The sequence below is a fragment of the Microtus pennsylvanicus genome, chromosome 7 (genome assembly GCF_037038515.1).
Source record: "Microtus pennsylvanicus isolate mMicPen1 chromosome 7, mMicPen1.hap1, whole genome shotgun sequence".
Classification (NCBI taxonomy): domain Eukaryota; kingdom Metazoa; phylum Chordata; class Mammalia; order Rodentia; family Cricetidae; genus Microtus; species Microtus pennsylvanicus.
In genome coordinates this window covers 108,974,280-108,989,524 of record NC_134585.1, presented here as the reverse complement: position 1 = coordinate 108,989,524, position 15,245 = coordinate 108,974,280, and the positions used below count along the sequence as shown (strand labels likewise).

The 15,245-nt window shown below is 39.6% G+C and overlaps 1 protein-coding gene across 2 annotated transcripts in view; it reads right to left on the bottom strand.

Annotated features, from left to right (window-relative positions):
- Positions 1 to 6,183: 6,183 nt before the first annotated feature.
- The window catches only part of Rap1a (RAP1A, member of RAS oncogene family), a 63,964-nt gene continuing 54,902 nt past the window's right edge, over positions 6,184 to 15,245 (bottom strand). For both annotated transcript variants that reach the window (XM_075981691.1, XM_075981692.1), the window contains exons 7-8: positions 9,911 to 10,026; positions 6,184 to 6,864 (exon numbers count right to left, since the gene is read on the bottom strand). In XM_075981691.1, coding sequence (XP_075837806.1) covers positions 9,940 to 10,026 — 87 coding nt within the window. In that variant the 3' untranslated portion in view covers positions 6,184 to 6,864; positions 9,911 to 9,939. The remainder of the gene's footprint in view (positions 6,865 to 9,910; positions 10,027 to 15,245) is intronic.

Below are 15,245 nucleotides of genomic sequence, written 5' to 3'. Positions count from 1 at the left end.
CCTCCCTTAGGCCTTGTCTGTTGTCTTGGCTTAAACCCAGTACTTACTCAGCTTGGTGAGTAACTTCTGTGTGAGCTTTCCTTCTCCTCCAGACCTCTGAGCACCTCCAAGGTAATGACTACTCAGTATTTCTGCTCCCAGTACTGAGCCCAGGCTGCTGGGCATGATTTCCAAACCCCCCCCCCCCAACACCAGTTTATCTTGCTTAGCGACAGCCAGTGGCCAAGCTTTTCTTAGCTCACCCCCTCCTATTCTATTTTTCACAGCTTCAAAGTTCTTTCCGTAGGAAAGAGGGGAGTCGTGACCAATTATTGTCAGAGCAGGAAACTTCAGTGGCCCCCCACCCCCAAGCTGTTGTGCAGTCCCGTCCTTGGTCCACCGCTTGACTTCTCAAACAAACTCTATTTTAATTCTGGCTGGCTGTGGAGTGTCACCCCATCTTTGTTGTCTTGCTGTCACTGGGCTGCTCAGGTCTTTCAGATGATCACAGCCACTTCTCTCTCAGCTGCCACTGAAGAAGCCACCTTTGTCCCAGCTCCCACATTTTCTCCCTTTCTGGCCTGGCCTCTTTTCTCCAGCCTTCTTGACCTGGGTCACCTCCATGGATATCCTTTTTACCAACATCTGGTCCCAGACCTTCCTAGCTCAGGATGTTTTCCTAAATTGCTATGCTCTAATGGGGACACCAAGTCTGCTAAATCCCCCTCCTCTTATTGTAACTACCAAGGGAGGGAAGGGGTGGGCAGGGTAGGAGGGAAGGAAATTGAGGCTGGGTGGTCAGCGCCTTCTCTATTCCAGTTCCGCTTCTGGCCACACTCCAGGCATTGTCTCCCCATCAGGTGCAAAAGGTGTACAGGCTCTTTTGTGGAAGCTGTGGGAGAGGACTGGACACCAGGAACTTAGGAAGGTGGTGTATGTTTGTGTGTGTGCTGGGGATGGACTCCCTGGCCTTATGTTAGATCCACACTCTACTACGGAGCCACCTCCTCCCAACCCTGAATCAAGCACTTGGAAAAAAAGCAACAAAGTTTCTTCTAAATTAGGCAAGCACAGCAGAACTCCTGCCTATCATCAGTTTCCTGGGCATCTCCGACCACAGCCGTGGCCAACTCACACCCACCAGTGGACTAAGGACCTAGCTCATCATCACACAGCCCTAAGCCAAACTGAGGGAAATAACTGTTCAGACCCTCTGCCGAGGTTCAAGCATCTGCCAAGGAAACTCAGACTCCAGAAAATGGTTAAGATTTTCATCAGTGAATCCAGGGGCCCAAAGACTCCAATGCTTCTGGTGTAGGCTTTAGGATACTGCTGGGAGTATAGGGATCAAGTAGTGTCTCCAAGCTTCTCTGTTAGCATTACACAGTTCACAAAGGACAGGAGACCTACTTTGCAAACTGGGAAGGCTAAATGCCTAGCACTCCCTTATTCCAGACTTTGCTTCAAATTACAGCCCACTGAGCTGGAGAGGAAAATCTCAGTCATGCTTAGGCAAGTTGGGCCAGGAGCTACATTAATAACTGTGGTCTATAGACTTCACACCTAAGGGAAGGGCCCGACAATGAGGAAGCTGGCACTTACCGGACAGGACTAAAAACTGACACAGCACAACCCAGGGGCAGACGGGCTGCTGCCTCATCTATGGTATAAAGACAGAGAGGGAACCGAGTAAGGCATGGCAGAGATAGTAGTTACCAAATGTGAGAAGAACCAACCATGTCAGATAACACGGAAATAAGAGCAAAAGCTTTTCATGATCCTTTCTAATATCCTTGTGGGCCAGTGTCAGGAACTGATGGTTCATAAAGAACTGATAAATGTAATTTGTATGGGAGTTTTGTCTGCATGTATGTTTGTTCACCACATGTATGCAGTGCCCATGGAACCAGAAAGGGGGTTGGTACCCTGGAACTAGAGTTATACAGCTGTGAGCTACCATTTGGTTTCTGGGACCTCTTCAGGAACAGGTGCTCTTAACTGCTGAGACATCTCTCCAGCCCCCAACAGCATTCTTGATGACACACTATTGATTCTATGCTGTGCCTTTTACTAAAATCCTTCCCAGACTACTGATTTCCATATTCAACTCAGCCAATCCTATTATCTACAGTTCTCCTCCCACCACACAGACCTCTTCATTAGTCTTCCAACATGGCCAGGATATGCCAGAGTAAGGCACTCATCCTTACCCTTTCCCCGTGAAGACCTTCTTTCTCCCAGGCAGTTGGCATGGGCTCACATTTTCAGTGTTTCCTCACATAACCAACACAGGGACAAATAAACCTTTCACCCACTCATTCCTGTTGTCCTTTATACCATATAATTTTTCTTTTTTTTTTTACAGCACCCATCATAATAAACACGCAGGGTTTTAAGTTTTATTTATTTACATGAGGTATGTGCACCATATGTGTACATGCACAAGTGCCCCTGCATATGTCTGTGAAAGCCAGAGGTCAATGTTGAGTCTGCTCTCTCACTCTTTACTTTAAAGTGGGGTCTCTATGCTTGGCAGGAGCTCATTTTTGGCTGGACTTGATGGCCAGTCAGTTCCTGGGACCATCTTTTTTCACTTGCCAGTGTTGGGACCACAAGAATTAGTAAGCCCCGCCTTTTAGATGGGTGTGTGAGTACTAGGGATCTGAACTCAAGCTCTTATGTTTACACAGAAAACACTTGGGGTACCTACTCACTCATCTCCCCAACACAATCTTTTGCCATTTTCTAACAATTAAAAGTCTACAAGGGAAGGAATGTGGGTATGTTTGATTCACTGTTGTGACCCATGCATTCAGAGCAGTACTGCTGTAGAGTACAAACAACAGCAACTGTTAGGCCCACAAAGTTCATGCATTGTTCTGCTTTGTAGGCCCTTCAACTTTAGTGTAAGAACTTGAATATGGATAGGATTAAAGAAAATCACTGAAAACAACAGTTCAAAGTAAGAAGCACACAACAGTTTAAAATGGGAAGGTTTATTAAAGTTTTACTTTCTGGGAACAGCCAATCACTTGCATAAGCAATTAGCAGTTGGGCCTAGAACTATCCTTGTCTGCTTCTTAACAAGCCCAAAGCACTTGCAATTTCTAAGTTTCTTTCGAAGGCTGTTAATGCCTGGAAAACAGAATCCATGTTGCCTTCCCCACAAAAGAAGTAGGCGTCCAGTTCAAAGCCTCTAGCTGTTGTTAAAGGAACATTTAAACATGAGATAGTTAAAAGGACTGCACAGTCAATGAATCCACGATGAAACTGCAGGAAGAGAAACCCAAGATGAACCTAACAGCTGCCCTGTATTTGCAAGAGTATTTGTGTTTATATTCTAAGCAGCTAATAGCTGGGTCATCAAGACCTCTCAATGCTCACATTCTTTGGCTTCTCACAAGACAGGCTCTTTGCAGACCCTAGAAGAACATGCAGACCAACCTGTCCTTTGATGTTTGGTGTGGACTCAGTGGGTCTACATTACTATATATTTAGCACCTCAATTAAGCACAAGACTCAAATAAAAGTATATTTTGAAAACTATTTTTTTCTCCTCCAATTATGAGACGATTCCTTCATATGCTGGTTTCAACACATAATTTGTAAGAGCATATTTTGTTTTCTAGCATCCTGTGAGTAATGGTCAGGGAGAAAAACATAACACTCATTAATTCTCTTTCTGCCCCTTAGTTCCTACACCAAAACTCAAACGTAAGACTGGCAAATATTTGTTGACCTGTGAGGGCACACAGGGAAGCTATTTTAAAGTGGTCAGACCTAAGACATGCAGACTATTTTATTACCATTCGAATGAGGAGAAAAATGATGCCAAATCACTTGTTTCAATGAAGTGAATATCAAAATAACAGCATTTTCTCTATGTAATTAATATTACCAAGTACATTACAATGTCAAAGAAGGGACTATCCTATTGAGGAGTAAAACATGGCCTCTGATGACAACAGAGTTCAGGGCTGTGGAGGGACAGCAGTTACATACCAATAGCTACTGTTTCTCCAAACATTAAAAAAACTCAAGTGGCCACTCTTCACTAAATTAATGGTATCCCTACCCCTTCCCCCCACATTTTGTGTACCTTTCTCTCTTGAGGGAGAGCTTCCATGCCTCTTTGTAAGGAATTTCTTTGTAGGAAATACTTTTGATACAATGCTGGTAGAAAGAAACATCATCTGATACTGAAGCTCCCCCTAGTGGAGGATAAGATGATATTCTAATATTTACTGTTAATTCTAAAACTATATTGAAGGCATTAAGTCATTAAAGTTGCTTGTGGTCTAGTTGGGGGAAAAGAAAAACAACCAATTATAGCATCAAGCTTCCTTTAAATGAATGAATGTTTTCCACACACCTAAAGCTATTAGAGCTGAAACAGCCACAAACACTACTATGGAATTCATTCATGGATATGCATCATGATATTCAAATTAATACCTAGAGACTCTTGATTTCTTGGCTACAAAAATGTATCTTGTCTTTGGGCACCCCTTCCAGAACCAAGGAGTTCACAAAAACACACTATAAAAAGACAACTCTTTCTCTTAACAGGGCACCTTTCTGACTTGCTCAGCAAGTACAGATTTCCCTTAGATAACACTGCATTCCTGACTCCATTGGTGCTGCTCTGAATACCTGATTGCCGAAAAAGGGCATTTTTCTTGAATTTACCTTAACCCAAGTGGCAACCGTCAGAGGTGACAAAGGAAGCTGATAAAAAAAAATCAGTTCATGCTACTGCTAAGACTTCAATTTAATGTAACAAATACCTACAGATTCCATTTGACATAGGACAGACATTTTGCTGGTTTGTGAGGTCTATCTGTCCATGATTTTAAGTCCAAAAAAATGTGTGACAAGTATTTCAAAACATAATGACTTCAAAGGTCCTTAAAATATGGTATGCCTCTCTAATTGGGCACACAGTGACATGTATCTGTAGTTCTAGTTACTTGAGATGCTAAGGCAGGAGGATCACCTGAACTTGGAAGCCAGCATGGGTAGCACAGTAAGACCCCACTTAAAAAACAAACACAAAGAGACAATCAAGCAGAGTCCAGTTTTTCTCACTGGGACAAACTGGCCCTATCCTTCCACTTGCATTTTAGTTTATTTTAAGGTTTTACCCCTCAGTCACAGACATGCATAACTGCATCAAGAGAAGGGAAGTGTTAAGTAGCTAAGTTTATTAGAATATCAAAAGAATACAATTTCCAATTGTTCAAACAGTATTTTTTGACATTTCTTCAGGTTGGTCAGAGCTTACATTTGAAAGCTGACTTAGTTTACTGAAGGGCTGGACACATACCTGGCAATCTCAGCAAGGCATGAAAACCTCTTCACAACTAGCTGCAATGAGACCGTATCTAGATCCCTGAGCAAAGATTGACTTTCTAGGACTGGTCTCCTTGATTTTCGGGGACAAGGCACAGGGTTTCCTAAGCTTGCAATCTGCTTTCTTCTCCAGTATGCACCTGGCCAACAAGCCATTTGCTTTCCCTTTCTCCATGGAGAACACAACAGTTATCACCCTGGGTCCACGTCCTACACAAGCCCCCCCTTTATAAAATGAAAGTGAGAACGAGAAGAAAAGCACCTAAATACAGCTGGCTAAAACTGTGACGTAGCTCTGCTCATGTCACCCCTGCTAGCTGATCATATAGTCAAGTCACGCATCCCTTTTTGTGTTCTGAGTTGTAACCATTTCCTTCATATTCTTCCATCTATCAGAAAGCAAGTTTGAAAATGTTCACATAACACTTCATTGGTGAACTCACTCACACCAACAAATTAACAATGGCAAGGGTTCCCTGGATGAAATTACAAGCTGTGCAGGATTTGCAATAGTCAAAGCCAAACCCTGATACAGTATTAAACTTATCTTTTTACATATAAAAATAATACAGAGTGGGATATTTTATTCAGTAAGATACAATCTTTAAGGTCAAGAGAGAATTTACAAAACTATTCTATGTCACCTGGTGTATTTTACTGTATAGTAGAATAAATATATCTAGAGCAGGAAGTGCGAGGTGTGTTCCTAGAGAAATCACCGATCAGTGTGGTTTAAAGCCAAGGGCTCTGCTGACTCCAGGCAGAAGGGAGCTACTGCTGCATTTTAGACAATGTGGTCACTATAAAATAAAGGACAGATCTATAAACAATAACGAAAAGACACAAACCAAATGAAAATGTACTAAAATTTAATCATCCATAAAAGCTGTAATTTAATCTGACAGTAAAACACAAGAAGCAGTATTAGAGTTGGTTTAGTATATTATATATTTTAGCTTTGAAAGCCATAGAAATCAGTTATCCCAGTTTTTTCCTATAAAAGACCCATTTTTCCAAAGCATTATGCACAAACAATTTTAATTAGAATATGACAGATGATATTTCATAATTTTTAAATATAAAATGAAGTCAATGACTCAAAAAAGTTATCTGCTGCAATGAGTTTGAGAGGATATTTCATAATCTATATCATTATGGATATAAAGTATGATGGTTCAACTTTTTAGTGCTTGATAGGGAGGAGTCATGATAAAAAGGCCGATATGAAATCATCTGATTATAGTAGTAACATCTAACATTTGAAATGCATCCATGCTCTTCTGTATAACTGCATTAGAGTCAAGTATCTTATTTCACATCTGTTATAACTGCTATTGCAAAGGAGAAATACTATGTCTTATTTCCAGGAGATATACACAGAGCAACTTTTTCTCCAGGGAACTTGTGCAAACCAATATAAGATCTAAATTCTTCACATAATATATAAAACAGGAGAAGCCTCTTCAGATTTAGTTTTTGAAGTCTGGAATGCTGGCACTTTCCAATTAGGCAACAGTTCTTCATTTCTGTAATCTGCAACATTGAACAGACACAAACACACATAGAGTTCTCTCGCTGTCAGAAGGTGGCAGTTAATAAACATATCTAATAACACACAAAGGATGACATCTATTGATCATTACTAAGGAACTAAATTATACCAAGCTACTTCAGTAGAAGAGCTATTTACCTTCCCATTAAACATGTTCAAAAATAAGCCAAGTGTGGCAGCATGAGGACCAGGAGTCCCAAGTATGACCTTGATTACAGTTTGGAATACTTGAGACTATCTCAAAAGTTCAAAATCAAATATAGAAGACTGAGTTCACAAACAGCTATTAGTAATCAATTTTTGTTTGTCCCTGGTTTTACTACACTTGGTATTTCACATCTTATCTAATATAATACCCTGCCTATAAAGAGGCAGACAGCAATATTTCATTTGTATCCCATTATCTTTCTTTTAAGTTCAATATTTGTCTGAACTCTGGGAAATTCTATATTCAGCCATTTTCTGGTTCTCTATTAGGTACTATCATTTCTAACACAGCTGACAAGAGACAAGGCAGAAAGAACCCAGACTCAAAGGCAAAGAATCAGCAGGTCCTACTACTCAGTAGAAGCTAATTAGTTTAGAAAGTGAACTCCGGATGATTTCTCTAAGGTCTTTAAAATTGGAATACTTAAGAGGTTTACATGTTTTAATACAATTCTACTTAAAGGCTATAGACATATAAGCTGCCCCCAAGGTTCAGCTACTCTTACTAAAACATTGTAATTGTTATTTAAACCTACCCTGTTATCTTAGAACAGCTCTAGTCTTGTTATGTTGGCCAGGATGGCCTCAAACTCCCGTGCTGAGGCAATCCTTCTGCCTTAGTCTGAATAGCTGGGACTACAGGCATGTGCTCCCACACTAAGCTTTAGCACTTCAAAAAATACAGGTGTAACATGGCATTGCAAATCACAATAAACACACTGCAAGGCATTCTGATTGATAAGGCCTCTATCATTGTACACCTACAAGATCTCAGGAGACTACATCTTAAGTTGAATTACGTACAAGTCTAAGGATTAATATAAGCAATATGAACGGCTTATTGCCAGATCTAGGCAAGCTTTCCTTCTCTAAGGTAAACTGTATGAATGCATTTTAAAATCATAATAGGTCAAGTGGTATCTTTTTCTTTGAGCTAAAGAACATTTTCTGAGAAGGCAAAGTTAAAACTCAGATTTGCGAAGGTAATGGTGTCAATACGCCAGTCAACTATAAAAGAGTTAACAACACATTACCAACTTGGCTCCTCATGTACCTTTTCTTAAACACACACAAACACCAACAATAATAACTGTCAGGAAACTAATGATTTAAAGTGTTTTAATAAATCAGTTTCAGGAAAAGTCACTTAGCTCTTCAGAAAAAGAAACCATTTGGCTAGAAGCTGACCTTCCAAGTTTGACCACCTAAGACAATCTATGCTTTTTCCTCCTTTCTATTTGTCCATTCTAAAGGGTTGAAGTTACTCAATTCTTTTCTCTAAGAGATACCTACTCATCCCTATCTCTAAGGAGCACAGATTAACTCATCAGGAGCTCAGAAAGCAGTAATCTACTAAATGGGCCCCAGAGATCGACAGTAGTTAATGTCGTCAACTCTCAAGTGAGCAGAATTTATGTTCCTCCTCTAACTCCATCAATTTATTCATATTCACATAATTAGCCTCAGACTACACCATACATCTGCCTCAGGAAAGCATTCTGTTTGGTTTAATAGCTGACAAAGAAGAAACATCAGGGGATTTTAAAATGTAATTAAAGGAAAACAACTAACGGTTTCATAGGGCCTGGCTTCTTACCTGACTGGCAGCGCAAATGCCGCTATAAATTTCTTTCCAGTGGGTCCTCTGAATGAAAGCAGAATGCTACCTGAAGTCACCTACCACTTGATGCAGACTGGTGTGACATTTGTTAGAGCAGCCACTCTTGAGAAGAGCTGACAAGCAGAACTACATATGCTACCATACATCACACAGAATGGCTCAGGTTTAAGAAGTCTGAAAATACCAATACTTGGGAGGATATGGAACTCATGAATTGCTGGTGCATGTACCCTGGTACAATCATTTAAAAAATCCACATATATAGCATATGACTGGCCATTATATTTCTAAACATGTGTATGTGCATAAGTCATGCACAGAGCTGCAAACTATCCATATATTTTGTTTGTTTTAAGCCAGGGTCTCAAGCAGCCCTGGCCGTTCTGACTTTGCTATTAAAGGGAAGCTGGCTTTGAACTTCTAATCTTCCTGCCCTGTTCTTTTTCTGGGATAATAGGTGTGGGCTGCCAGGCTGGGTTCAGCATTATCCATCTTAATTCCCCAAAAGTCCCTCAATAGCAGAATACCCATTAGTCAGATAATAAATTAAGTATTGTCATATAATAAAAATTAACTACCGACACATGTAACATGGACACTTCTAAACACACAACTCTAGCCTGGCGGTGGTGGCACACGCCTTTAATCCCAGCACTGGGAAGACAGAGACAGGAGGATCTTCAAGAGTTCAATGCCAACTTGGTCTACAAAGTGAGTTCCAGGAGAGTCTCCAAAACTATAGAGAAACCCTGTCTCAAAAAAACAAAAAACCAAAACCAACCAACCAAAACAAACAAACAAAAACAACAACAACAAAAAACCCCCCAAACCAACCAAACAAAAAAACCCCATAGCTCTGGGTAATAGATGGCAGATACAACACACCATATGTTTTTGCTAATGCTAAGCTCAAAGAGGAGCAAACAGAAATGCTAACACAGGGTAAGTGCTCTACCCAGCCTCTATCACTATTTCTCAAATACCCACTTGTTAGCAGGTGTTGACAACACGGTGATGAGCAGATCACACACAATCCTCACTCTTAGAGCTTAGACACTCCTGGGGAGGAGGCAAATTATCCAACAGATACAGCTGTCTGTCTCATGTATAAGCAACAGAAGCTCAGAAACACTGAGAGTCAGTAAAATGGTTAGAGTTGGGAGAAACGAGGAAGGGTTTACTCTGCTTAAGCATCTTACCTGGCTCAGAGCTGCTGCTGACTTCAAGTCTAGAGCAGCAGACATGATTTCTTTTTAGGCTTCTTCTTTTCCACTGGTGTTTTTCTATTTATCTGTCTGACCAGGTCATAAAATATCTAGGTAAAAACAACAATAAAAAGTACTGATGGCTTGTTTCACAAAATCATTTTGAAAGTATTAATAAAGTATTACTTTCCCATTGGATCTGAACTTTACTGATTTCTTTTGAAGTTTCTTAGCTCCCCAAGCTAACTCTCAGAGTAAAGCAGGCCCTACCTATTCATAATGGATATGTACTTGCTTAGACAGCCAGTAGTCAAAAGAAAAAAAAACGCCCAAAAAATTAGAAGAGAAAGGTAGCAAACACTTAAAAGCTATAATAATAACAACAGCACCAGAGAGCTTCTGTACATTCTTCCTATATCCGAGTAATAACTATGAACCATATGATAGTGGCATATATCCTTAAAGTGCCAAGCATGTATCTCCCAGAACAATATACTCTTTTGTTTTGTTTTTCAAGACAAGGTTTTTGTGTGTAGCCCTGGCTGTCTTGGAACTCATGCTGTACACCAGACTGGCTTCAAACTCTGAGAGATTCACCTGTCTCTGCCTCCCAAGTGTTGGAATCAAAGGTGTGAGCCACCTCGCCCAGCAAGAGTACACTCTTATATCAATACATTTTTTTGTAGTATCTTCAGTGTAAATTCAAATTTTGTCAATTATCTCAATGAGGCCCTAAAAAGTTACTTTCCTCTTGGGCAGAAATCTACCAGGAGCCACACTGCATTTTGCTTCTTGATAATGTAGCACACGTCTGTCTGTCTGTTATTATTTCCTTATTGTGTGAGATGGGGTCATTTCAAGCCCATGGTGGCTTCAAACTCACTGATTAGTCAAGGCTGGCTTTAAAATCCTGACCCTCCTGCCTCCATCTCCCAAGTGCTGGGGTTATAGACAATACTACCTCAAGAACTGCTTTCAGTCCTTTAAAATTGGGAACAGTTCTTTAGTCTTTGTCTTCCAGGGTTTTGTCATTTCTGAAAAAGTTTAATAAATGTATAGAATTTCCCTTAATTTGCATTTGATGACGGCGATGTATATTTTAGGCTGGGACAGGAAAAAGCATGTGTCTGATCAGATAACACAAGATCAGGTACATGGTATGTCCACCCTTTAAGGATTTGTATTTTAAAGTAGTGCCTCACTATTGAGCCCTGGATAGCCTGAAACTCACTTTGTAGATCAGGCTGGCCCTGAATTCAAGAGGTTCATTTACCTCTGCCGCCTGAGTGCTGGGATTAAAAGTGTGCACCTCCACAGTCAAAGCAAACAAGACAACAACATAACAGACAGGAAAAGTCCACTAATCCTTGATTTGAAGGCACAAAGAGTATAGTAATAATCTTGGAGATTCATCTTTGGAAGAGTAAAAAATCATCAAGGACAAAAACACAATACTTCTTATTTCATAAGAGTGGGTTATTAACTCTGGCATGTGTTGAGATGTTACCAGTCCATCCCTATTGTGTTCCTTAAAGCCAACTCCGCAAGAGTTATTCAGATGATGATGGTGAGGGCCTTCATTTTCATCTCAGGCCATTAGTGGGTGCTGTGGGACTATGGTCTTTTATCCTGTCACTTGTATTATTTTTAATAAAATGCTGATTGGCCAGTAGCCAGGCAGAAGTATAGGTGGGATGACCAGGCAGAAGTAGAGGAGGGGCAATGAGAATGCTGGGAAGAGGGAAGCGGAAACGCAGCCCACAGTATGACCCAGCCACAGAGGAAGCAAGATGTGACTGCCTCGCCGAAAAAGGTACCAAGCCATATGGCTAACACAGACAAGAATTATGGGCTAATATAAGTTATAAGAATTAGTTAAGAAGAAGAGCCTGAGATACTGGGTCAATCAGTTTATAATTAATGTTGACCTCTGTGTGATTTCTTTGAGACTTAACAACTGCAGGAACTGGGCAGGACAGAAACCTCAGTCAACAGTGAGTGTCTGCATTATTATAGCAAAGAACCAGACTCAGCTGACATGGTCTTTAACACGTTGGCATAATTAACATAATAAAACTACAAATAAACAAAACAGCGTGGAAGGCAAGTTTTCTGACTTTACTTTTATTTTGCAGTGTTGGGAACTGAACTCAGGTCTTGCTCATACAGGCAAATGCTCTATAGCTGAGTTTTGCTTTAGCTATATGATCTTAATAGTTCTGGTTTTGTTCAAGAATGTCCTTAAAATATTTTTAGTGATTTTTTTATTTCATATTTATGTATCTGTGTGGGTATCTGAAGAGTCCAGAAGTGTTAAATCAACTGCAGCTGGACTTAAAGGAGGTTGTGAACCATGGGTACTGAACCTGAACTCATGGCCTTTCATAGAGTCCTATGAGCTCTTAACCACGGAGCAACCTCTACAGCCTGAGAATGCCTTTGATTGAAGGAAACACACACTAAAATATAAAAGAGTAAAGAAAAGTAATTTTATAAATATGTGGCAAAATGTTAACTAGTGAATTTAAGTGAAGAATAAACAGACTATTTTTCTTGTTCTTAGATTAAGTAAAGTTCAAAAGCAAGAGATTTTAACATCAATGACTTATATTTATTTCCTTTGCTATAGTGGGAAATTAAACCCAGGGCCTTTATATGTTAGGCAAGTCCTCCACCACTGAGCTATAGTCTAGCCTGTGCATTTTTAAGAAGATGACATGCTACATTTCTTTAAGATGATAATCATGTTACTTTTTCAAATGACTCAGAGATTACAAGACTAAGCTGTTGAAAAGAAAAAAAAAGAACAGATTCATTACAAAGCTATAAATAAATATACTATTTTCTGTTTGTCCTATCCATCTACATCCCATTTTCTAAAAATACTCTACTCTCTATAATCTTGTTTCTAAGAGAAGGTTAAAACTACAGCACTTATAAGGAAAATGGTAGCTATTACCCACCACTCTGAAGCCTTTAAGAACTTAATGTATATGAGTCAGGAAAAAGTTCTCATTAGTACCCAAGGCTTAACATGCAAGCTATGATACAGAATAACAAAAAGATAAACCAGAACAGTAAATTAATGAGACACAGACGCAGTTCCTATTTCAGTTTCTTCATACCAGTCAATGTCCAGTTTCTGGTACACATTATAGAGACAGGTAACTGACTGTTTGTAGTATTATTCTAAATTATTTCTTTGGAAAATATTGCCTACCTCACAGCAGCAGAAGGTTCAATGATGAGGGCAAGTTCGAACTATAATATTTGGTTAGAAATGCTGAAAGTCCCCAGCCTAGGTTCTTCCTCATCTCTCTGAACTATAGAAAAATCTAGAGGGAACACAGAATAGAGTTTCTCAACCCCTCTCCCATTCCTAATTGGGATGTCTTTATTCCAATCATTACTCCAGCCTTAGCACAAAAAAAAAAAAAAGAAAGAAAAAAGAAAATAAATAAATAAATTTGGAGCTAAGACTGAGGTAATTCCAGCGCATCATTTGCTACTTGCAGAATATAGAGAATCAGAGGGCTCTCTCTGGCCAAGCACAGTATTCTTGTCTGTTTGCAAATTTAAAGTCAAGAGCTGAATCTTGTGGAATGATTATTCCTCTATTTTCATGCATTCAGAAACCACACAAGCATTTACAGCACAAACTGTCTGAACAACTGTAAACTATCCAAGAAATTCTGCAGCTGAATTTTTAGGCTATGAGGAGTAAAATCTTTAAAAAAATGAAACACTTCAAATTATATGCTCTTGTCTAGCATGCAGCCTGTGTGGTCTTACTATAAAATGACTATGACATTTTATATTGTTTTCTAAACCCCTATGTGAACTTTAGCAAGACTGCTGTGAAAAAGTCAACTCTGCTGCATTAGAAACTGCAATCAAGGGAGCTCTAATAGCCTGTGTAGGTGTCCATAATCATGTAATGATTAAAGAGGTAGACTACCTACTTCCTCCCTACTAAACTCTGCTCCTACAGGAAGAGGTCTTGTGTGGTGGACTCTGGTCCAACTCAGCAGCAGCATACTTGCGAACTTCATAGATGGGACAGCAGTGATGGTGATGGAGACAGTAAGGAACCAGATTCCAAAGGCCAACCATATTACAGAAGGTGACATTGTACCACAATTCTACTATGCAAGAGCACTCACCAACTGTAATGTATTCTTCATTAAAATATTATTTGTTCATCTTAGTTAGGGTACAGGCTGGTCTAGAACTCATTCTCCTGCCTTGGCCTCCAGCGTGCTGGGATTACAAGTGTATCCACCATACCTGGGCTCCTTTTCTTGCTCCCTTATTCTCTCAAATAATACTATACTAAACAATAAGTTTTTATTAGAGCTACATTTTAAAAAACAACCTCTAGGAAATTCTAATTCTATAACAAAGAAGGATGAATGGCTGGCTGGTTATCAATTTCTTCTTATTCACCTAGCACTGGATAACAAATAACTCATGGAAGCCCTCAGCAGGACTCGTTCCCCAACTAGGATGTAAACTTCTTAAGGGTAGAAATAGTTCTGCCTGGATTACTGCCACCTGGGTGCAGAATCAAGTACCAGGCATACAACAGGTACTCAATATGTTTGCCAGAGAAATGGAATTAACAGATTTTTTTTTTAATTTGTTAAAAGTGGTTTCATCTAAAAAAAAAAAAAAAAAAGCTTTAGCATTCTCTATTATTTGTAAAAAACAGAATCTGTAGTAAGTTGGTTCTTTTTCCTTGCCAGATGTTTAAAATAATTTAGCCATCTTAAAAGTCCAATAATAGTCTACAAGCATAGTCATGAAAAATGACTTACAGATTAGAGGCCAGAGAGGAACAGTGAGTGAAACCCCAGCCATGATGACCTAACCCACTCATTCTCACCTCTGTCTAGTTACCTAAGATGCTTCCCTGGGCCAGAGAAGGGCAAGAGCCTTACTCTGCCTCTCTGCCCTCATTTCTTTCCTTTTTCAAAGGCTTTTGACAAAATTCCAAAAGCAAAAGGAATGTCATCGGTTTACCTGATTGGTGGTAGCAATTTGGGAACTGCACTAAAATTTTAGGGGCCCAGTCAACTATGGCTCTTTAAAATGAAGCACATATAGCCTATCTGAAAAGCTTTCTGTCCCACAGTTAGTATCTTAAGCTAGTGGGTGGAGTGCTTAAATCAGCTGTGTGCATCTGGACTATCAGCCTGAAAGGACTGAATGGTTTGAATTATATGTCCATTCATATACAACCCCACAATTTTAGGCATGCATCAAAAGTGAAACGAATAAAAAAGAATTCTATGATAGTATTATATATAACAAAAGACCATTATAATAG